This window comes from Mustela nigripes, chromosome 5 (genome assembly GCF_022355385.1).
Source record: "Mustela nigripes isolate SB6536 chromosome 5, MUSNIG.SB6536, whole genome shotgun sequence".
Taxonomy (NCBI): domain Eukaryota; kingdom Metazoa; phylum Chordata; class Mammalia; order Carnivora; family Mustelidae; genus Mustela; species Mustela nigripes.
This window is the reverse complement of record NC_081561.1, coordinates 131,275,151-131,297,670: the sequence shown is the minus strand read 5'-3', so window position 1 is coordinate 131,297,670 and position 22,520 is coordinate 131,275,151. Positions and strand designations below refer to the sequence as shown.

Here is a 22,520-nt window from a genome sequence, read left to right as displayed (position 1 = left end):
ACCAGCAGTGTAAGAAGGTATCTCTGTATCCTCGCCAACATCTTTCATTTTCTGACTTGTTAATTTTAGCCATTTTGTGACCAGTGTGAAGTGGTTTCTCATTGTGGTTTTGATTCGTATCTCCCTGATGCTAAATGATCCGGAGCATTTTTTATTGTGTGTATTGGCCATTTGTATGTCTTCTTTGGAGAAATGTCTGTTTCACCTTCTGCCTGTCTCTTATTTGGATTATTTATTCTTTGAGTGTTGAGTTTGATAAGTCCTTTATAGATTTTGGATACTAATCCTTTATCTGATAAAGCAGCCGAGGAATGAGTAGACAAAACCAAAGGACAACCCACAGAATGGGGGAAGATATCTATACAGTGATTTTAAATTGAGATTGCTAACAAATTTAAATAGCTTACTGGAGGTCAAACACTGTTGCTTTCCATTGTAATTCATATGGAATATTCTCAGGGCATAAACATCACCATAAATACCTCCCTAGGAGGATCATTGGTCTTGGAACCCAAATAAGGGAGTTTAATGACTAAATCATTAACAAGAAACCCTTGATGAAATGATTCTCCCTGTTAGGTGGTCCTAATAGTGTTAGAATCCAGTTCTTTTCCTTTAGTTAGTAGCATATTTATGTCAAATCAATATACCTCATATCAAACCAAAAGGACACAGAGACGCTTCAAAGTTTATTAAAACCATGTTGACTGAAATCAAGTAGCTTTTCTTTACTTTGCAATTCCCAGATCAATAGTATCTTACAGTGCCATGTACCAGGAAATCTACAAACTGAAAGCGTAGCTTTTCCTGCTATAAATTAAGCCCATTTCCTTATTGTTCCCAACCAATGCTTAATTATCACTCTCCTATTTCACAATCCATCCATAGAATTCAAGACTCTTTGGTCTGCCTCTACTTTTCCATCTCTAGAAAAGGACATTGTTTTAAAACATCCACCATTTTAATGACTCATCTGAAATCTACATCTAATTTGAGAAAGCTAGGTAGAACACTCTCTGTCATGCCTGACTGCTCACAATGTACCAGGCACTGTTCATGATACTGTGTGTAATTACCTCATTTAATCCTCACACCAACTCTAAGAGGTAGTTCTGTTATTCTCATTCTACAGGTGAGGAACCGGAGGCACAGAGAGGTTAAGTAGATGACCCAAGGTCACACTATTGGAAGTAAGCAGAGAAGAATGTGGGCTCTTAACCACTGTTTTACCCGACTCATCCTTACATTGAGCCTACTTGTTTGGTAGCCAACTTTCTAAACGCTGATGATCCCATATACCTAATTACCTTCAGAACATTCTTCTGGTAAGTAGAATTTTTGCAAGACTAAAAACTTGCTTGCTTATGGAACTCATTCAAGTCATCAGGGAAAGAAATTATGCTCTAAACATGTCTAGTCCAGTGCCCCCCAAACCCAGACTACTCCCACTCTACTTCTTCATTTGTTTGTTTTGCAATGGTACCTTTGATATTCAACTCCTCCTTCATAGTGAATACACTGAATTTCATTTTAATGACCAAATACTGTCTGTGCAGCATTTAAAAGTGAACTAAAAATGTAGAGATTACTATATAGAGAACTAGGGAAAATTTTAGACTGTACTGGTAGTTAAAAGTAAGGAAGAAAAAAGATAAAATGAAAAATATTGAAATGATATTTTGTTCTGAATTTTGCAGAAGACAGGTTAAAAATCTTCCTTAGGTACATTTTCTACGGGCCGTATTCGTGTCAACCATTACATGGTGTAAATAAATGTGTATTTTCAGATGACTGGGGCAAAGCTAATAACTTCAAAGCAACAGAAATAAAAACAAAGTGAAGCCACAGAACACTAAAACCCCAATTTCCAGTAAGTCTAAATTTTAGTCCTTGATCTACCAAGGAGTGCCATTGGCCTTGCTACTGAGATTCAGTACATACAGATGACCTCTCCGTGTCACTGGTGTGCTTTCCATGGCTCCCTTCTACCCTATCACTTGACCGGGTTTCCACTCATCGAGCCATAGATGTTCTTGCAAAGGCCACTAAAGATAAAGGCTTTTATCACAGCTAATCTTTTCCCAAGGCAAATAGTATTCAGGGTGAAAAGAAAGTTCCTGGCTAATTTATGTTGCTTAGAAAACCAAAACAGATAAAGGAATCGCCTTTAAAAATCACCACCACACTGTAATATAATCAGGAACTGGGTAAATTCAACAATAGCAGGAAGTCAAATAGGCTGACCTTTCCCAAGTTGTTTTAAAACTGACATGTGAGTGGAAGTTACTGGTGTGGTTTTGTTGCAGCGTCTGTTTTCCTAAGGAATTTGGAATCTAAGCAGGGAAGTAGCCTGTTCTTCAGGAGTAGAATAAGAAAGAACACACCCATCCTTGGGGGGATGGGGGGCGATTATTCTAGCTGGAATCCAACTGCCCCAAAGATACAAATAAAATCACCAACCAGCAACTTAAACAAGAAGTATTATTTATCTCTTACTATGATCTGCACTGTTCCAAAGATGGCAGAGCTCAAGTAGAGCCAGGATGCAAAGGGAATATTGGAATGCCCAGAGTGAAAAAAATGGTCTCTTCTCTCAAGAAGTTTACAGCCTAATTCAGGATTGTTGTATTTTAAATATGTTTGAAAGTATTTAATTTTCTTCATCATCATTTGTCATTTTTTAAATTATTTCTATAGTGTCAACATAAATTGTGATTCCTGAATTTTCTAACACGCTACCAAAATACTACAAAACTACAAACTACAAAATATGTTTTACATTGTGTTGTCTTTCCATATAAATACTTAACAAGTCATCAAGAAGCAGGGGCCATCGGTAAGCCACGTTTTCAGCTGGGTTTATAAAATATGGTTACTAGAATCCTGTCCCAGTGTGGTAAGTGTACTTAATCAATTTATACTTACATGTCAAAAAGTAATGCCCCCAAATGAAACACGGCCAATACATTTCCAGCAACCAGTACTAGAAGCGGAACCCCATGGTCATTTATTCCTGAATTGTATCTTTACCCAGAATTGTGCTGTGTTTGAAATTTTCAACTTTAAACCCGCCATCGAATTATCTTCTATTGGTCTAGCTTTACTGCCCTTACTACCCCCGGAGTCCTCAGGGGTCTTGCTGATTTCCCATCATTTCTCATTTCTTCTGGATTCCTGTCCACGATTGCATGGTCCATAACCTTAAATCTCTCACACCACATTCCACGTTCTTTTGTCCTTCTCACACACCTGTCCTCTCCAGCCTTGATCTTAGATCACTTCCGTTATCTGTTTTATCTGTATCTGAGTTGGCAGAGAAAAATCTCATCACTGTGTTGAGGGCAGGGTTGCAAACTCGTATTTTTTAACCTAAGCTGTTCTACTCGCTCTTAGTTCTCTTACTCATTTCTGACAAAAATGCTGCCACACTTAGGATTCTCTTCAAGCCTTCCTTCTTTTCCCCAAAACTCACATCAGCGTATGACCTTGCCTCATCTTTCACATAAAAAATTGAAGCCATCAGGCTTGACCCTTCTCAATTTCTCCTTACTGCAACTCACCAATATTTGCAGGCTATCCTTTTTTTCTTTTTTTTCTAAGCTTTATTTATTTATTTGAGAGAGAGCGAGCAGGAGTGGGGTGAGAGGCAGAGAGAAAGAGAGGGAGAGAGAGATTCCCAAGGAGACTTCTTACTGAACATGGAACCCAATGTGGGCCTTGATCATGGGACCCCAGATCATGACCCAAGCTGAAACCAAAAGTCAGAAGTTCAACTGACTGAGCCACCCAGGCGCCCAACGCAGGATGTGTTTCACTTTTCCAGCCCAGTATAAAAGCGACTTCTTTGCCTGGCCATCCTGGGTCATTCTCTCACAACACACGTAGTCAGTCCTCTGTTTCCTGCTCTCCAGTCACATGATGAATATAATCACTATCAAAATTGATACTTTTTAGGGATAGATTTCAAATCTCCTGCTGTCTACTGAATAAGCATATTTTATTACTAAATTACTAAATAAATATACTAAAATAAATATATTTTAACTTCTAGCTCAGAAAATGTAGCCTGTAATACTTATAATACTTATGGGTTAACTTTTTAAAACAGGTAACACATTCACACTGTACAAAATTTGAAAGGTACAATGAGAAACCCAGCGGACATTTTTCCACTCCTGGAACTAGATATCCAGTTTCTTGTGTATTTCTCTAAAGATAATCTCTGGCACATGTAAGCAATTAAGTATGTTCTACCCACCCACATTTTTTTATACATAGATACTATCATATTATACACACTGTTATACACCCATCACTTAACAATGAATACCAGAAATTATTCCGAGTCAGTATATAACGTATTACCTCTTTCTATTTTATAGATACATGGTTTGGTAGACTACAGATGGTCACAAATTCTTTGCCCCTCTTCTACTTAAAGAGATGGAATCTATTTCCCTCCCCTTGTATCTGGCCTGCCCTTGTAACTTATTTTGTCAATAGAATGAGGTAGAAGTGTATGACTTCTGAGGCTGGGCCTTACGCAATCTTCAGCTTTACGCCCTGGGAATACTCCCTTCTGGAAGCTATCCATCACCCTGGAAGAACACCAAGCTGTGAGAAGAGGCCACATAGATGAGAGTTTATGCCAACGCACTATGGTCCACAATCCCCGCTGATTTTCCGCCCAATGCTGTACCAACTGCCAGCCCTGTGACTGAGCCATCTTGGACACTCCAAGGTAACTGAATCTTCAGATAACTGCAACTCCAAATGACATCACCTAGAACCTTCTTAGCTAAGTCCAGTTTCCCACAGAATTTTGAGAAAAAGTTAATAATTGATATTGTTTTAAGCCCCTATGTTTAGGGTGGTTTGTGAATAGCAATAAATAGGGAAAGTACATAGTAGTCCCTCATATGGATGTACTCGAATTTATATAATCCAACCTCTGTTGATGGACATTCAGGTTGTTTTTCTTTTGTTCCTTTTTTGTTATTACAGATAATGCTGCAGTTAATCATAAGGTATGCATGTCATTTTGCTTGTGTGCGTGTATCTGTGGGATGAGTCCCTAAAGGTAGAACTGCTGGATATAAGAGAACATGCATTTATAGCATTGATAGATATTTCAAAATTGTTATCCGCGGAGATTTTACTAATTTGAACGTCTAGCAATAATATATGAAAGTCACTGTTCTCCCACATCCTTACTAACACTGTGTTATCAGACTTTTTAATTTTTGTTAAATCTAATAAGCAAGAAATGATCTCATTTCAATCTATAGTTCCATTTTTATAAATGGAGTTGAACATGTTGTAGTATATTTTAGAGTCATTTATATTTTCTCTTATTTGACCAGTCCCTGTCCCTTGCTCAGATTCATTGGGATGTTGTTTTCTCAATAAACTTTTAAAAATTCTTCCAGGAATTTAACCGTTTATTTATAGTAGAAGCATTAAAGGGGCACCCAGCTGGCTCAATTGGTAGAGCAGGTGACTTTTGACCTTAGAATCATGAGTTTACATCCCATGTTGGGTGTAAGGCTAACTTTAAAAAAGTAAGTAAGGGGTGCGTGGGTGGCTCAGGTCATGGTCCCAAGCTCTTGGGACCAAGCCTGGCTCCCCGATCAGTGGGAACCTGCTTCTCCCTCACCACCCCCCCCCCCCGCTGCTTATGTTCCCTCTCTTGCTGTGTCTCTATCAAATAAATAAATAAATAAATAAATCTTAAATCTTAGATAAATAAATAAATACATTAAACATAAACAGTAAATAAGTCTTAAATAAATAAATACATTAAATATAAACAGTAAATAAGTCTTAAATAAATAAATACATTAAATATAAACAGTAAATATTTTTTTCCCCGTTTGTCATTTATCTTTGATTTCGGTTAGAATTTCGTGGTTGAATTTGTTACAGAGGACTAGGGTCTTCCCCAATCTGAGAGTTAGAAATGCTACCTTAGACTCTTCTAGTACTTCTTTTTCACATTTTAATTTTAATTGTTTTTAGCATTGAAATCTTCTCTAAGATATGTATCTACTACTATTTTTTTTTTCTTTCCAGGTGGCTTTCTGTTGTATTTCACAATCTATTTACAAGACTTGCTTAAAGCCCTTGTATTCCTGAGGGACAGGAAATTTGGTCTCTTAATGATTGTAATCCTGAAAACCTAGCGTCATAGCTCCTACATAGGAGACTCAAATTGATAACAATTTGAGAGAAACTGGTTCTGCATGGAATTCCACAGATAAAACCACTCTTTTCTCTTTTCTGAGATCATCTGGGAGGATTTTGTTGAGAAAGAACAAACAAGCTTTATTTTGAACACCCACCCATGCTGGAAACACGAGGACGTAAGTCTGGGTGACATGGGATACTTCTGAGTCTCTCTCTTCTCTAGCGTCATTTACTCATTCACCAGGAGTGACTGCTATTTCTTCTAATACTAATCAATTAATATTACAAATACCAAACACTTATTTATCATCCTGCACACACACACATCTACCAGAGGTCTGGAATGTTGGTGGGTGGGTAGATACTTTAACCTTATCTAACCTCTACACAATAATTAATTTTAATAGCTTTTCTCACTGGTTACATGATCTCCTAACTTCTCGGTAGTGGTATAGTGGTATAACTCTGTAGAGAAACTGATTAAGAAAAGAAAAGAAAAAAAAAAAAAAACAACTCTGCTAGGAAACTCTTAAAAAAAAACAGATGTGAGATATGTTTTAAACATTCTGTAAACAAATGTAAAAAAATACTTAAACCAAAGGAAACATGTTGCTTTCATTGCTTCACTTTGGGTGCAGCCTCTATTCTCCCAAGGAATGTCACTGCCTTAAACTCGACTCCTCAACAGACACTACCTGCTTCTGTAAATCACCTTCAGATTTATCTAATGATCAAACCTCTTCACCACCTGGTCACCGCTCTAACTCTGGCATTCCAGATGACTAACATGTTTAATGGTTCTTTGTCATCTCTCTGATCGGAGAAGACACGGAGGCGAGCACGTGTGCCCGCAAACAGATTCTATCTTGCTTCTTCTTCTGCCTGTGTGCTTCAGGCAAAAGAGGAAATGTCTTAGCAATAAAGATATGGTGAGAAACTTAAAAAACCACTGAACAATTATTACTTGAGATGAGCTGTGGTTGAGAAGAACCAAAAAGGATGACACGAGAATGTTCTCTCTTCCCAAGTGTGGCCACTTCCCTGTTCACAGAAATATTACAAATAATGATTAAAACATTTGTTTAATCCCTCTTAAATGAATCAGGTACCCCTTTTTCCATGGGCAAACTGTATTTACTCACTAGCTCGCTTGTGTTTTGCAAAAGACTGCGGTAAAAACGTTCTCCTGCGGCAGTTAAGTTTAGCTAGTGCACTTCTCTAACTAAAATTTTGGCTGCTAGTTTTAATGCTAAATGTACACATTTCACAAGTGGCTGAACATATAAGAAACATATGTATCTTTACATTTCAATATATATGGCTTAATGACACTTTTTCAACATGCTATCCTCATGGCAGATTATTATATTTATTCAGAATATATGAAGCCACCTATTTGAAATTATCTCTAGTAAAACTGGTTAAAATACAGCTCATCCATTTGTAGAGCTGTAATCCTCTCCACCCCTGATGCCACTGCCCCTTTAAAAAGAAAAAATGGAATTCTTACAAAGGGAAATAAAGTACAGTAGATCCCCAATAGCATAACGCCCTAAGAAGATAACATAAACTGAATCTGATGAGTCCATCTCAAGTGATTTTGCTGAATTGATTATGTCACAATGATTTTGGAATATTGATAATAATTTATATAGTAAAAATATACTGACTACAAATGATACATGGGCACCTGGGTGGCTCAGTGGGTTAAGCCTCTGCCTTCAGCTCAGGTCATGATCTCAGGGTCCTGGGATTGAGCCCTGCATTGGACTCTCTGCTCCGCGGGGAGCCTGCTCCCCCCTCTCTTTCTGCCTGCCTCTCTGCCTACTTGTGATCTCTCTCTCTCTCTGTGTCAAAATAAATAAATAAAATCGTAAAAAAAATACTCTTTAAATATTAAATGATACAATATTCTACAATAAAAACAGTATTTACCATACTACTTGATCATCTGATTACTTGATCATATGATCATATGGGTGCATATATAAATGCACCCATTTATAACATGTCAGGGCATAACAGCTCCAGGTTCTTTGAAGAACATTGCTTGATAAAGAGCATTGAAGACAGAGGAGCTGATGGAATTTCTTCCACCTCCTTCCCCTATCACTGCCTTTGTAATCCCCACAAGCTAGTTTATTCTTGTTTTCAATTTGAAGTCTTCTTTTAATCAGGAATATAGCATATTCAACATATGTTGTAGTGATTTAGAGATGGTCAGATTTGACACTTCTCCCAGAGGTGGTGTCCACGTCCTTCATTCCCAGAGTCCGAATGGGCTCCGTGACTATTTTGACCAATAAAAGTGCAGCGGAAGTGAGCTGTGCCAGTTTCTGAGACTAGACTATAAGAGACTGGCAGCTTCTACTTCCTGTCCCTTGGAACACTCTCTTGAAATTCCACCTCTGGGAGAAGTAGGCAGCCATGCAGTAAGTCTGACTATGCCGAGACAGCCATGAGTACAGAGAGTACCTGCTAGGTATCCGTTGGTGCAGACATCCGAGCCAGGCACCAAGACCAGTGTCAAGGAACCATTTTAGGCCTTTTAATCCTAGTAAACACCTCATGAAGAAGAATGAAGATCCCAGACATATGGCGCCAATCTAGGTATCCCAACCGTCTCCAACTATTCAAGCAACTCCAGCTGGTGGCCCCAAACATGTATCGGAGACAAGCTGTCCCTGCTGTGTCTGCTCTAATCCCTGATCCACAGAATCATCACGGATACGATCGTTCTCTTGATTATGGTGATGGTTTCACAGGTGTGTACATATGTGTGCATATCAAATTGTGTCCTTTAACTATATGCAGTGTACTGTGTATCAATTATACATCAATAAAGCTTTAAAAATAAGTTGTTGTTGTTTTATACCACTGAGTTTCAGGTGGCTTATAATATGACATTAGATAACCTAAATATGCATCTTCTGTATTTTATTTTTTCCTGCTATTTATTAAAATATAAATTTGACATACAAATTTAAAAGATATACCAAGCATTGTCTTTATAATATTTGATTTGTTTTCATCTAATGTCTGTAATCTAGGCTATATGATATTTAAATTTGTCCGGCATTAAAAAAAAATCACATTGTAGATTAGTAGTAGTAGTATTGGTATTATTTCTGACTTGTGATTTTCCCACCAGAACAGATTCTAGGCATGCTGTATATCCACATATGAAATGTTTCTAGACTCTGCAGTCCTTCCCCTAAAACATATTTGTTTAACAAATGTTTGCTAAAATAAAAAATGAAGTATGGCAGATTCTTAAGTAGAAATCTGTCCTTTAAAAAAAAATCTTTATCTAAAGCACCTTAATTAAAACATATTGCAAATGATTTCAGGGGACCAGCAGAGTATCTAAGGTAGATTATTCAATATTGAACCAAAAAGTGCAGATACTAGGAAATAAACAACAGCAAACATACCTAGTAATTGGAACTCTTTGTACTCTCAGCTTTACACATGAGAACACTGAGGCCAGACAGATAAAGGAGTGCCCCTAACAACATTAAAAAACTATAATAGTTGTTTGCACGAGGCAGAGCCAGATTGTGACTCCCAACACCTAAGTGCCTAATCCTTACTTCCTTCTTGTACTTTCCTTAGGAAATAACAATAGAATCACAAATCTCATCAATAAGATCTGTAAAAGAACAAAAAAGAAAGAAATGTCAGTAATCTTTATTCTGCTTCTTTCTTCTTTATCAGATCAGATGTGCCTGATGATTATTGCTATAACTACATGTTATGAAAAATTAATGAGTGGTAAAATAAATTAAAGATTTTCACACAAAGAATCTTTAGAAAAGTCAACTTTTGGTCAGACTACCCTCATTTAACCAAATCTAAAACCTCATTCAACCATTGTTCTCTATAATCTTAGGTAGCATTTAGAAGATACTATATTTTCCAAAGACTTCAAGGAGAAATAAAGGAGGTGACAAAATTGAAAATAGAGAACTTTTGTTTGAAAGCTTTAATATTAAAAATAGCACATATTCATATTTAAACCTGATTTTAAATATATTATATATTTATAATAAATACATATCATTATGTAATATTTGTGTATTTATAAAACATATCAAAATATGCATAAATATGAACTTGTGCTCTATTAATAATTTTATATATAAATTTTTATGTATGAAGTATGTATTTATTGCTTGCAAATATACTTTTGATAACAAAATTGAAATTCAGAATAGAAACATGCTTTACAAACAACTATTTTAAACAAAACTTTTTTTTTAATATATGTTTTTTAAGATTTTATTTATTTATTTGTCAGAGAGCACAAGCAGGGGCAGGACAGTGGGGTGGGAGTCCAGTGGCAGGCTTCTCGCTAAGTAGGGAGCCCAGTGCGGGGCCCAATGCCAGGACCCTGGGATCATGACCTGAGCCGAAGGGAGATGCTTAGCCCACTGAGCCACCCAGGCATTCCTTAACAGGTCTTCTTGATCTAAACAAACAAAAAAATCTTGCATTTTCTCAATATAAATGCTTATTTTGTGTTCTAAGTCTCAAGAAATTATGGCAGAAATGCTTCAGAAGAAATAGTCTTCATTTGATATTACCATGACTATATTTTTTCCGGATTGTATATTAAGTTTATCTTTGTTCACTAAGCGTTAAGCATGAAAAGATCTTTGTGTTCTGTGTAAGAATGCTAAAATAATGTAGATTTTCTCAAGAGATTTGAATAATAACTTTCTTGTTAATAATAACATTATTGTTCAGAAGAAACTCTGGTATTTGCCTATTTTTGGTTTGTTTTAAATAAATTCATCTTTGAGACTCTGATGTTTCACTTCTAGATTGCATAGAATTTTAAGTTTAGAAGCTATATATCAATAAAGTAAAAAAAAAAAGTTAAAATTCTCATTTAAAATTTTTCAAAATTCTTAGCAATAACTTATGCTTTTTAAAGATTTTATTTTTTAAAATTTATTTATTTGTCAGAGAGAGAGCACAACCAGGGAGAGCAGCGGGCATAGAGAGAAGCAGGCTCCCTCCTGAGCAAGGAGCCCAACTTGGGACTGGATCCCAGGATCCTGGGATCAAGACCTGAGTCCAAGGCAGACACTTAATGGACTGAGCCATCCAGGTATCCCAATAATTTATGCTTTTTAAAATATCAGGAAGCATATGAGAAAAGGAAAATAAGACATTCTTTGTACTATTGTAATCCAATTCATGAACTAGTTAGCACACTAAAGACAGAAGAAAATGACCCTTGTGAGATAATGCATTTTTCTAGTTAATAATTAATATTTTGTAATATGAACTGACCAAGTCTACAGGCTCCTTTTTCTTTACCATTTCAGTAAGTGTCTTCAAATCTATTAAAATATTATCTATCCTGGATGATCTATTGCCTCATCCAATGCTTGCCAATTTTTCAAAAACATTAAAATAAGTAGCTCTAGCTGGTAGTTTGCTTAGAAAAGCGTTAATTCCTTATGTTCACTTAAATTCAATGTCTTCAAACTTCTTCACAAAAGCTGTTAATTAATCCTGCCATGGGAGCCTCTGTGCTATACAATGAGTATAATTTTTCTTTAAAAATTACCAATTTCACTGACACATACCCCAGGATAGAAGTTTTAGTATTTCGCTGGTGAAATTAGTAATGCCTGTTCACCAGTATGTTCTCTTTAGTGCACGGCTTGATTGAGTGCCAGCATGGAAGTCTGCATGACTGGTAATTTCTGAGTCTTCTCAAACTCATACATTTCCAGACATTTTTTCTTACTACATGGGTAAGGTGCTGTGTTGAGATTTTGATGACATTTAAATATGATTATACAGCAGTAATTAGAGGGTAAGAAAAAAATTGCAATGCCTCCCATTTCTTTGAAATTGTATAAACAGACGGCTTCTCGGCATGAAACCCCAACTAAAATTTGGGTTGTGCCAACACTTAAATGCATAAGCCCATTTCATTTGAGTAAACTAAATATTAAGTTTCATCCATCTTTTAGCACATTCTCAAGTAGCATCTTAATAAAATTAAACTTAATTTATTTATTGAATTCTAGAACTTTAAAGCATAATCTACCACAAGCCAATCTGAGCCTCATTTATATTACTTACGTTAAATAAGTTTAAATCTATGAACATATTACGCTACTAGTCAAATACCATCATTGGTCACCTCTAATCAACTCATTATTCTGAAAATTAATAAATAAAGGGAAAGAATTAAACCAATTTTCTGCCTTTCTATTAAGAAAGGACAACCAAATGGTTGATGAAGGAAACTTTCTCTTTATAGAAATAACTGAACAAATAAATAAAAAGGATTGACAGTTAGAAAAACACCATTTGGCAATTCTATATTAGTTAATGGATTTAAGAAAAATCAATGGCTTTAAACTTTACAAAAAGAGAAATGACTGAACATTGTGTGCCTCCTGATAGAAATACAACATCACCTGTGATATAGTCCTTTGAATCTGAATCAACTTCTAGATCTATTATTCAATTTACAGAAAATACTAGAAATATAGGACAGACAAAGTAATGTGTTACATGACACATGAGGTGCAATTAGCAAAATCCATACTCTGGACACTTAAAAAACAAATAACTCAGTTTCATGTACAAATAAATTGCAAGGAAAAACAGAGATGGATAAATTCAGACATAACATCATACAGTGTTTTTAGACTTTTTTTTTTAACTATTTGTGTCCCGGAATCGTTCCTATCAACTCACTAATAATTAAGATAGCAATATAATCTACCTTTCTAATTTTTTTTTTTTTAAGATTTTATTTATTTGTTTGACAGAGATCACAAGTAGGCTGAGAGGCAGGCAGAGAGAGAGAGAGAAGCAGAAGCAGGCTCTCCACTGAGCAGAGAGCCCGATGCGGGGCTCGATCCCAGGACCCTGGGATCAAGACTTGAGCCAAAGGCAGAGGCTTTAACCCACTGAGCCACCCAGGCGCCCCTCTACCTTTCTAATTTTTAAGCTATAATTTCTAAGGTAACAATAACAACAATAATAAAATTCTCAAGCTAGAAAGCAGTTTCTTTTCCATTGAGAGAAGAGCAAAAGCAAGCCTGTAAAATCCTTTACATTCTCAGGTAAAGACAATCTTCCCATTCTTACCAAGGGTCCTCTATTAGTTTCCTGCAGCTGCCATAACAAAGTACCACAAACGGGGTGGTTAAAACAACAGATATTTCTTTTCTCTGAATTCTGGAGGCTGAAAATCCAAAATCAAGGTGCTGATAGGTTTGGGGTCTTCTGAGGCCTCTCTCTTTGGCTTGCAGATAGCTACTTTCTCATCACGGCTTCACATGATCTCTTCTCTCCCTGCGTGTGAACCCCTAGTATCTCTCAGTGTGGACAATCGAAGGACACTAGTCATGTTGGATTACCCTAACCCTTTATTTGAATTTAATTTGAATTTAATACAGTCACATTCTAAAGTCCTGGGAGTTCATGCTTCAACATGAATGGGGGAGGGAGAGGACACACAGTTCAATCTGTAACAAGGCCATTCAGAATCTCACCATATTTACTGATAACTCCAATGCCATTATTAACTGTTTGAAATGGTTTGAAATTTAGAAAAACACTTTAATGTGGGCTCAAAAGCTGAAGCTCATGAAATTAATCACATAAGCTACACTTTGCAAAGTCTATACCCAACATTCCTCTTCGCTCCTTGACTCTCAGATTTTGTTTTTTCAGACCTGTGCACTCCAGTGCGGTAGCCCCATGTGACCAGAGAGCACTTGAAATGCTCCAAACTGAGGTTGTGTTCTCAGTATAAAATACAGACTTGTTAAGAAAAAAAAATAAAATATCTCAGTAAGTTTCATGATGATTGCATATTGAAGATTTTGGATAATTAATTTCATGTTTGTTCTTTTCAAAATGATTACTAAAAAAGTTTAAAATTACCTGTGTCTTTCATTATATTTCTATTGGATGGTGATTTCCAAAACATGGGTTTATGATTTGACTTAAGCCTTGCTTTGAGAGCTTTCTTGCATTTCGAATTTAGAACTCTCCCCAACAATCCCTTTCCTTTTCTCACCCCTCAAAGGTATAGAATTATAGCATGATATCTAGTCCTTAACTTAATTTCAAACCTAAGGAACAGTGTCCCACTTGTTAGGAAGACAACTGGTAAGGCTAAATTAATGAATTCAGTCAAAATGTGTTGTGTTGAAATCCTACGGGACAAGTAGTCCTGTTGTCTTTCAGCTTTCTCAGAAATTAGAGAAGTTGTAATTAACAGCAATTGACAAAGGTATTTATTTTTCACTTACAGTAGTATTTAAAGTCTTATGTTCTAATTTTATCAAAAAACTAGAAGAAGGATTATTAGGATTCCTAGAAATTTTGCAGTAATTACTTTATGTATTTACAACTGTTAGATCTTATGATGGAGTAGTTTGTTTTGCTTTAAAGTTGCTGTTGAAGGGCACTTGTCTGGGTCAGTCCATAAAGCTTGTGACTCTTGATCTTGGGGTTGCAAGTTCCAGCCCCGGTTGGCTAAAGATTACTTAAAAACAAATGAAGTTGCTGTTAGGCAGTGGAGAGGAAATGTAGATAGAAGTATTGCAGGGATCAGTAATTTATCACTCTTTTCAGGTACATAAAATCTAGTTAACATTCATATCTTTTTAAGGTATTTATTTCCCATTTTAAAAATAGCACTGTTGGATGTAATTTAAAGGAGTGCTGGAACTTGACTCCCCAGCAAGGACTGGAATCTTTACAGATTGAAAGCATGTTAAAATTCATGTTTGCTACACCCTATTCTAAGCACTTTCATGACTGGCAAGTGGAAAGAGAAAAAAAATGCTCAATATAGCAGTGAATGATTGAAAGAAAAATAAAAGCAAACAGCCCTGATACTAAACCATTTTTAAAATTTTCAAAGCAAACTTAGTTATGTTAAATAAACTACATCCCCTTTCCAAAGTATATGAATGCAAAAAGGACCCTTTCCCCAAATGTTTAATTGCAAAATTTTATTGTTTATATACATGAGAGGGAAATGTAGATACACTGCATTGTTTCTTAAACATATTATCAAGCCCTAACATTAAAATGTTTAGCTGACTTGTTAACATAGAACTCACCTTCAGTGGATATATTTATATATCCTAAGTATAATGTTAAGCATACCTTCCAAATCCCTTAAGCTGAGTAATAGTTATACTTACCATCAACACTTAAGATTTTAAGTTTTTCCTCTAAAATTTGCATTTTAAAATTAAATTTGTAAAAAATCCTGTTTTAGCAAGCTTGATTATATCAATTGGAAAAACTTTATTTTACAAGCAATAGTAATTGAATCAAATGATAATTATAATCCAGAGGAAGTATTTTATAACCATAGCAAATGCCATTATACATACTGCCAATACAGATTTAATAGACAATACTGAACTGTACAAGAGTTATTTATTTTTCCTTAATCTCAAAGCTATTGTTAGTAATACAAAAAGCCATATTAACATTTTTCCATTAGAAAACAATGTGATGTACAAAACTTTGGATGAAAAGATATATGTCAAATTTCATTTAAGCACTTGGTGGAAAATCCACCACTCCATCAATACCACCCAAAGTGTTTTAGGCAATTAAAATCAAAATAATGCATCTTAATTCCAGCTGTTAAAAAAACAAGCCTAGCAATATAGTTGGCTACACAGTATTTTTGACTACTCACGAGTTAATTTTTAAAATCCATTTTTTTTTTTTTTTGTGGGGGGAGTCCTCCCACACAGTAGGCCCTATACTCGGCCAAGCAGGTATTTGAGCAAAAAGTTGGTGAGGTTGGAAAGACCCCATAAAGCAGTCCTTTGGTTACCAGATCTTACTCTTAATTTTCAAACATCCTTCAAGATCAATACTCCCTAACTAAAAGTACATTCTTTTCCAAATGCTATTTTTATTAGTGGAGAGGGTATTTGGTAAGGAGAGGACATGAACTATTATTTATGATCCATTATTCCAATTAATAGCACATGTCAAAAGCTAATTTATTTTTCTAAGGAGTTTTAAGATTTGGTGCTTGTTACAAATGTGGTTCACTGACTCACCGTGAACCCTACAAGGCATACCGCTTAAACACAGCAAACAGGTGTGTGTATTTACCTTTGCATTTAAGGAAGTAATGGTATTTGATACACACCTTTATCTTCAAATTCATTTCAGGATCCAGTGAAGAAAAAAAAATAAATCCAGTTAGGGGTGGTAAGAGCAAAGGTGAAAACTAGTAAGGATTATTACTATATAAGAAAGTATTATTCTCTATCTTTTCCTTTGAGTAACAAGATACTAACACACTACTTTCATTTAAAAAAAAACTGCAACTACTGAATTGAGGCAAGTACTGGAGGCCCATAAACTGACAGTGTTGCCCATTCGTCACCATTACTTCTTTACATAAACCTGTTTCCTAAGGTATAACACATAATCTAAGCAATATTTGGAAATTAGCCAAGCACTAAGCAATTACAACGGCAGGTAATACACCATCAGTTTTTGAAACACATTTGTCCAGTTTTGTGGCCCATCTGCAGTTTGGATTAAATAGACTCTCACTCAAGTTTCTGGACTTGCATGACAAAAAAAAATGTATTTTATGAAATTTTCACAGGACATTTAAAAAGTCTTCGGGTCATACCACTTTTATATTAAATGATTCATTCTGACATGCTACATAATTATGATAAAAATAATTGTTGACTTTTTAAATGAAAACTCAAGGTCAATGCAAGTAAATGGTACCAGACATGGAATGTCTCAAGATCTTCCTGTATGTAATCTGACACTGCCGATTATGAATTTTCAGTTTGGAAACTTCAGATTAAAAACCACAAGAAAATTTACTCTTGATGGCATGCAAGATGTTCCTCAAAATTACCCTCACGACCTAGAAGTCTCAGCATTTTATCAGAACATAAATAAACACAACAGATTTGTACATTTTATTCACATTTATTTTTCGCTTTTAGTGTGCTCACAGAAAATTAGAACACCTTAAGCAGGAGTTTAATAGCAATTTTTGTAAGCAAAGTTACATTCCATCTCTAAGTCAAATTGGTCAAAGCTTCTCCAGTATTTACAAAACATGATAGACAAGATGCTACACAAAACCATTGCATCTGAAGATTTTTTCCTTTATTCTCAAAGACGACTGGAAAAGAAAGCATTGTCTGCTGTAATCAAAAACATACCACAGTATAAACAGTAACCATTCCACTTATCACAGCTTGGTTGAGTTTAAAATTTGTGTTTAAAAGGTCCAAGATGACTGCAGTTTTACAAAAATGGGCAGGGTGGAAAGTTGCGAACTTCATGTGCTTCTGGATATCAAGATTTGTTTTTATACAATAGTCACAGTTAAAAACACCCTGCTGGTAATACATAATTACACTTTATTAAGGTCATAAACCAGCAATAAACAATAAAGCCTATACAACTTGTAGTTCTACTTAATCACTGACTGGTACAGCTAACATGAGATAAGTGAAAAGTTCCTATGGTTTAAATGAACTCCTAAGACTATGATCTTTTTTAAAATCTGGGTATTGGTGTTTTTTTTTTTTTCTCTCTTTCCTTCTTAATCAAGACTTGTAGTGTTGTAAACCTGCCTCACAAAATACATCGTAATAACTTTTCTTTAAAAAAAAAAAAAAACAAAAACAAAAACTAAGCCTTTACACCATCGTTTCTAGTGGTACATTATTCTTGGCAATGTTACGCACCACTTCGATTTCCCCATCGTGGCCCCTATCACTTCATTTGATATCCCTTTTGACACACCCATCTCCTTCATATATGGGCATGTCCATAGATTGACAAAGAAAAGTTTACATTTTCGAGTAAAGATGCAAAGTATGCAAAAAACATTAATACTGATGCAAAAAATAAAAACAAAAGAGAAACAAGGCAGAGGAAGGTGTTTAAGCTCTCCTCGACCTGTTGGAATGGTGGTAACAGAATGATTTGAGATGGGATCTGTGGGGAAGGAGGGGGAACAAAATTTGCTGCTTTAAAAAAAAAGGAAAATAAAAAAAAGACATCTCTAAAATCAATCCCTGGTTGTAGACAAGTTCTCCAAAACCAGTACCTGGCACCACTCCAACAAACAAACGGGGGGGAGAAAAGTTCTTCGATTATCTCAAAAATCGGGCCCTTTTACTCTGCCGCCTCCGCCGGGGGGGCTTCCGGACTGCACTCGGGCTGGGCCTCCTGTGAGGGGGCTGCGCAGGCTGACGAGGCTGACGCGGGCGCCGCCTCTTCCGCGGGCGCCGCCTCCTGCTCGGGGGGCGCACCGGGCCCGGCGGCTGAGGGCGCCTCGCAGGCGGCGGCGCTGGCCCCGGCCTCCTCCACCTTCTCCTCGGCCTTGCTGGGCTCCTCGGGGGCCTTGGCCTCCTCGCTGGCGGGCGGCTTCTCGGGCGCGACGGCGGCCTCCTCGGGCTTGGCCTCCTGCGGGTCGCCTCCCGCCGCCACCTCCTCACCCGCCGCGGCTTCCTCGCCCGGCGCCGCCGCCTGCTCCCCGGACGCCGCGCCCGCCTCTGCGGAGGCTGCAGCGGCGCCCCCGGCGGCCTCGTCCTTGCCGCCTTCGGCCGAGGCGCCGGCTGCGCCCTCGGCCTCCCCGCCCTCTCCCGCTTCCTTCTTGTTCTTCTTGAAGGAGAAGCCGCTCAGCTTGAAAGACTTCTTGAAGGAAAAGCGCTTCTTTTTTTTTTTCGGGGTCTCGTTGCTGGGCGAGGGCGTGGCCCCGTCCTCGGCCTTGGGCGAAGACGTCGAGGAGGCGGCCGACGCGGCCTCCCCCTCCGCGGCCGAGGGCGAGCCGGGCTCGGCGGCCTCGCCCTCCGCGGGCGCCTCCTTCTCCGCGGGGCTGGCCCCGGCCTCGGGGGCGGCGGCGGCCGGCTCCTCCTTCTCGGCCGCGGCGGGCGACGCCGCCCCGCTCCCGGCCGCCGCGGGCTCCTCCTTGTCAGCGGCCGGGGCGCTGCCGTTGGCCTGCAGCTCCTCCTTGGCGCCCGGCTCGGCGGCCGCGGGAGAGGCGTCGCCGTTTACCTTCACGTGGCCATTTTCCTGCGGGGCAGAGAAGGCGGGAGTATCACTGAAGCGGCCCGGGCGCCGCCATTGCCGCCCCCACCCCCGGGCCGGGAGGGACCAGTTACCCCCCCCCCCCCCGAGCCCCCGTGGCTTTGGGAGTCCCTCCATCCCCTGACGGGGCGGGGGAGGACCGGGGCTGCCTGCCTAGACAGGAGCTCTCCGAAGAAACGGAGCAGTGCAGTTGGGGCCGCCCCAAAGAGCCAGCAATTGCGTCGACCACTCAACAAATGCCCTTCGGATTTAGAAGTGCCGAGGCCCGGACTGGAAAGCAAGGGATAACCCATTCGTGCCTCCACCTCCCGGGTCTGCAAAAAGAGAGCCACGTAACACACGATACACACCAAGACGGCCTTTGGGAGAAGGCACAGAGCCAGAGCCCTACACAGCCCTCTTTTCCCTAAACCGTGAGAGGCTCTGCAAGACACCGAGAACTCCCAGGGGCATCCCGGCGCTCCAGCCACAAGCGCCACGGCTGCGCGCGCCAAGACCCCGCGCCCCCCCCCCACCCCCGCCAAGGGCTTGGGGTCGCCAGGGGGCGCTGCGCCTCCACCGCGCGGAGCCGGGCGCGGGCGGGCCGGCGGAGGGGCGGGGCCGCGGGGCCACCCCGCCCTGCCCAGCCCGGCCCTGCCCGCCGGCCGAGGCGCCCCCGAGCCCGGAGCGCTCAGCCCCGAGTCCACAAACAAAGCTCAGGTGGCTTCCAGGCGTTCTGGTCCGAGCAAAACCAACAAGGCTGGGGGAAACCCTTTAATTCCTAGGTCTTGCCTCGGCTTCCACGCCCACCTTCGCCAGCGATTCTGTGAAGCCAGGGCGCGCCACGGCGGCTCATTTTGCATTTTTAACGGGTTCAGAGTCTCTTGGCAGAGCTCGCCTTCCCCATTAGGTTAGAGTAGGCGAAGCTACACGGCCTCTACTCTAGGAAAAGAGGCGTGGTGGGTACCCAGTGTTTGCGAAGCAGCCACCCACGGCCGACCTCTCGCGCCCACCCAACCGTGGCCATCTGCCTGGGTCCGGGCAGCTCTGGGGCGGCCCCCCGCAGTGGTCCAGGCGCCGCCACGCACACGAACAATCCCGACCGAAATACACGAATTGCCTCTTACTGACCATCTGGACAGGTTCTCTCCAAGGACCCACCGAGTCTTCCCACCCCAGGGATACCATGTAAAAGTCGGATGGGTGTGTAATGGCACAGACAGCGGACGAATAGAGATTTACAACAGTGGGAAAGCCCCACGGAAAGATACCGAAACCTTTCAGCCCAGCTCCAGCGGCCAGCTACCTTTCCAAGAACCCGGGGCACGCCGCCTCAGCATACAATAAGACAGCCTTTCTTCCCCTCCTTGCCTTTCTCCACCACCATTCCCGTTCTCCCCCATCCTGGCCCCCCCCATCCCACCAGCTCAGAAATGTTGAAAGCGACCCAGTCTCGACAACAAACACGAGAGCCACCCAAACACCTTTGTGCCCACCAAACACAAATGCAACCTGACTGGGGCGGGGGGGGGGGGGTTAGCACCTAGCTAGTCACGTTCTGCCAAGCTCCAAACACGCCATTTTAGACAATTTATCACTTCTTGCCTCTCGTCTACACAAGAATTTGCCAGGATTCTCCGAGAACCACTCCTCTGGGGTGGAGGAGAAGACCCCCCCCCGGCCACCTCCTATGAGAAATGGACAATTTAGGCTATCGCCTTCCATTCAACTTTCAGACTGGAATCTGGCCACGCACCTCTCTCCGCCGAACGCGCCTAGGGCGCGACCGGGAGGGGAGGAGAAGCGTCGGGACTGGAGAAAGACACCAACGAGATGACCACAAACACAGGTAGAATTTACCTGCCCATTCGCTTTGGAAGGCGACGAGGCCACGGCCGCCTCCCCGGGCCTCTCCGCGGTGGCTTCTCCCTTCGCAGCGGTCTTGGAGAACTGGGCACCCATGCTGGCTTCTTCAACAAAGAAACTCAACAGATCCAAGGGGGGAACAAAGAGCCTCCGGTTGGTGTAACGACGGGGCGAGCGGCAGCAGCGGCGGCGGTGGCAGCAGCGGCGGCGGCGGCAGCAGCACACACACACCGGAGGGAGGGGGGAGTGGGGGTGGTGAAGAGGACAGAACAGAACCGATTAAATACACTCCGGATAAAAAATTTAAGTCGAAGAGATAAAAAAGCAGCAGCGCAGGAGGGAGGGAAAAAAGGAGGAAAAGTCGAGCACAAAAAAAGGAGCCCAAGTGTAGTTTAAAAAAAAAAAGAAGTAATAAAAAAATCCCAGATTTGTAGCCGCACTGTAGACAAGAGGAAAATGGAGAAATCTCCCTGGTTGCTAATAAGATGCGGGGTCCAACGCCCAAGTGCACAGATGAATGGGCTCGCGGGCGCTGACGCGGCCCCCGCGCGCGCCGGCCAATCCGCGCACCGCACACAAAGCAGGGGGCGGAGCCTGCGCGCCCGGCGAACAATGGAGCCGCGCTTTGCAAATGGTTTGAAAATCAGCCTCAGACCGAGAATTAATGTCCTCCAAATAAATAAATCAATTAAAAAATACATGCCTCTCGCCTTCCTCTGCTGGAAAATAATAATGCATCACTTGATTGGCTTGCTTTGTTTGGAATTAATTAACGCGGGAGGGGGGTACTTGTGGATGGGGGCGGAGAAAGCGTTAACTTGACTCGCTTTGACTCTTGTCGGTCTATATCCGTGTCTGTCTCTCTCCACTCGCTCCCCTCCCCCATCTTCCCTGTGTGTTTATGTGTATGTGTGTGTATGCGAGTGTTAAAGACAATGGTTGGTATTTGTATGCAGCATGTTTTCTTTCTCCGTGTTCCATAATGGTTTCACAGATACTCCACAGGGTTTGTTTTTTTAACGGTTGCAAATGTTAAATCGCTCCAAATTGAAAGGTATTTAAACCACGAAGATCGAATTTCATCAAACCACATCTCGAGTTAGAATTAGGTCTGTAGGCCAGATGTGGAAAATGCAAAAGCGGCAAGGAGCCTAAGCCACAGTCCCTACCCTATCCCACACTGGCGTGAAATAAAATATTTCGATACTGGCCTGCGACGTTCATCGAATTCCTCCCACCGCCGACTATTCCCAATGAGTGATTCCCCCCACCCCACAATATAAAGTGAGGGCCACGTACAAAAAAATCACAACAGTTTGCATTTTATCACTATAAGAAATGACAATGTTCCTCTATGGTGAAACGAGACACAGCCTCTGAGTATACGA

The 22,520-nt window shown here is 40.3% G+C and overlaps 1 protein-coding gene across 1 annotated transcript; it reads right to left on the bottom strand.

Moving 5' to 3' along the window:
- Nucleotides 1-18,274: 18,274 nt before the first annotated feature.
- MARCKS (myristoylated alanine rich protein kinase C substrate) lies at nucleotides 18,275-21,689 on the bottom strand. Its single transcript, XM_059401235.1, has 2 exons — nucleotides 21,127-21,689; nucleotides 18,275-19,272 (listed from the first exon to the last, which is right to left on the bottom strand). Exons 1-2 carry the CDS (start codon nucleotides 21,226-21,228, stop codon nucleotides 18,373-18,375), a joined length of 1,002 nt encoding a protein of 333 aa, XP_059257218.1. The 5' UTR covers nucleotides 21,229-21,689; the 3' UTR covers nucleotides 18,275-18,372.
- Between the last annotated feature and the right edge of the window lie 831 nt (nucleotides 21,690-22,520).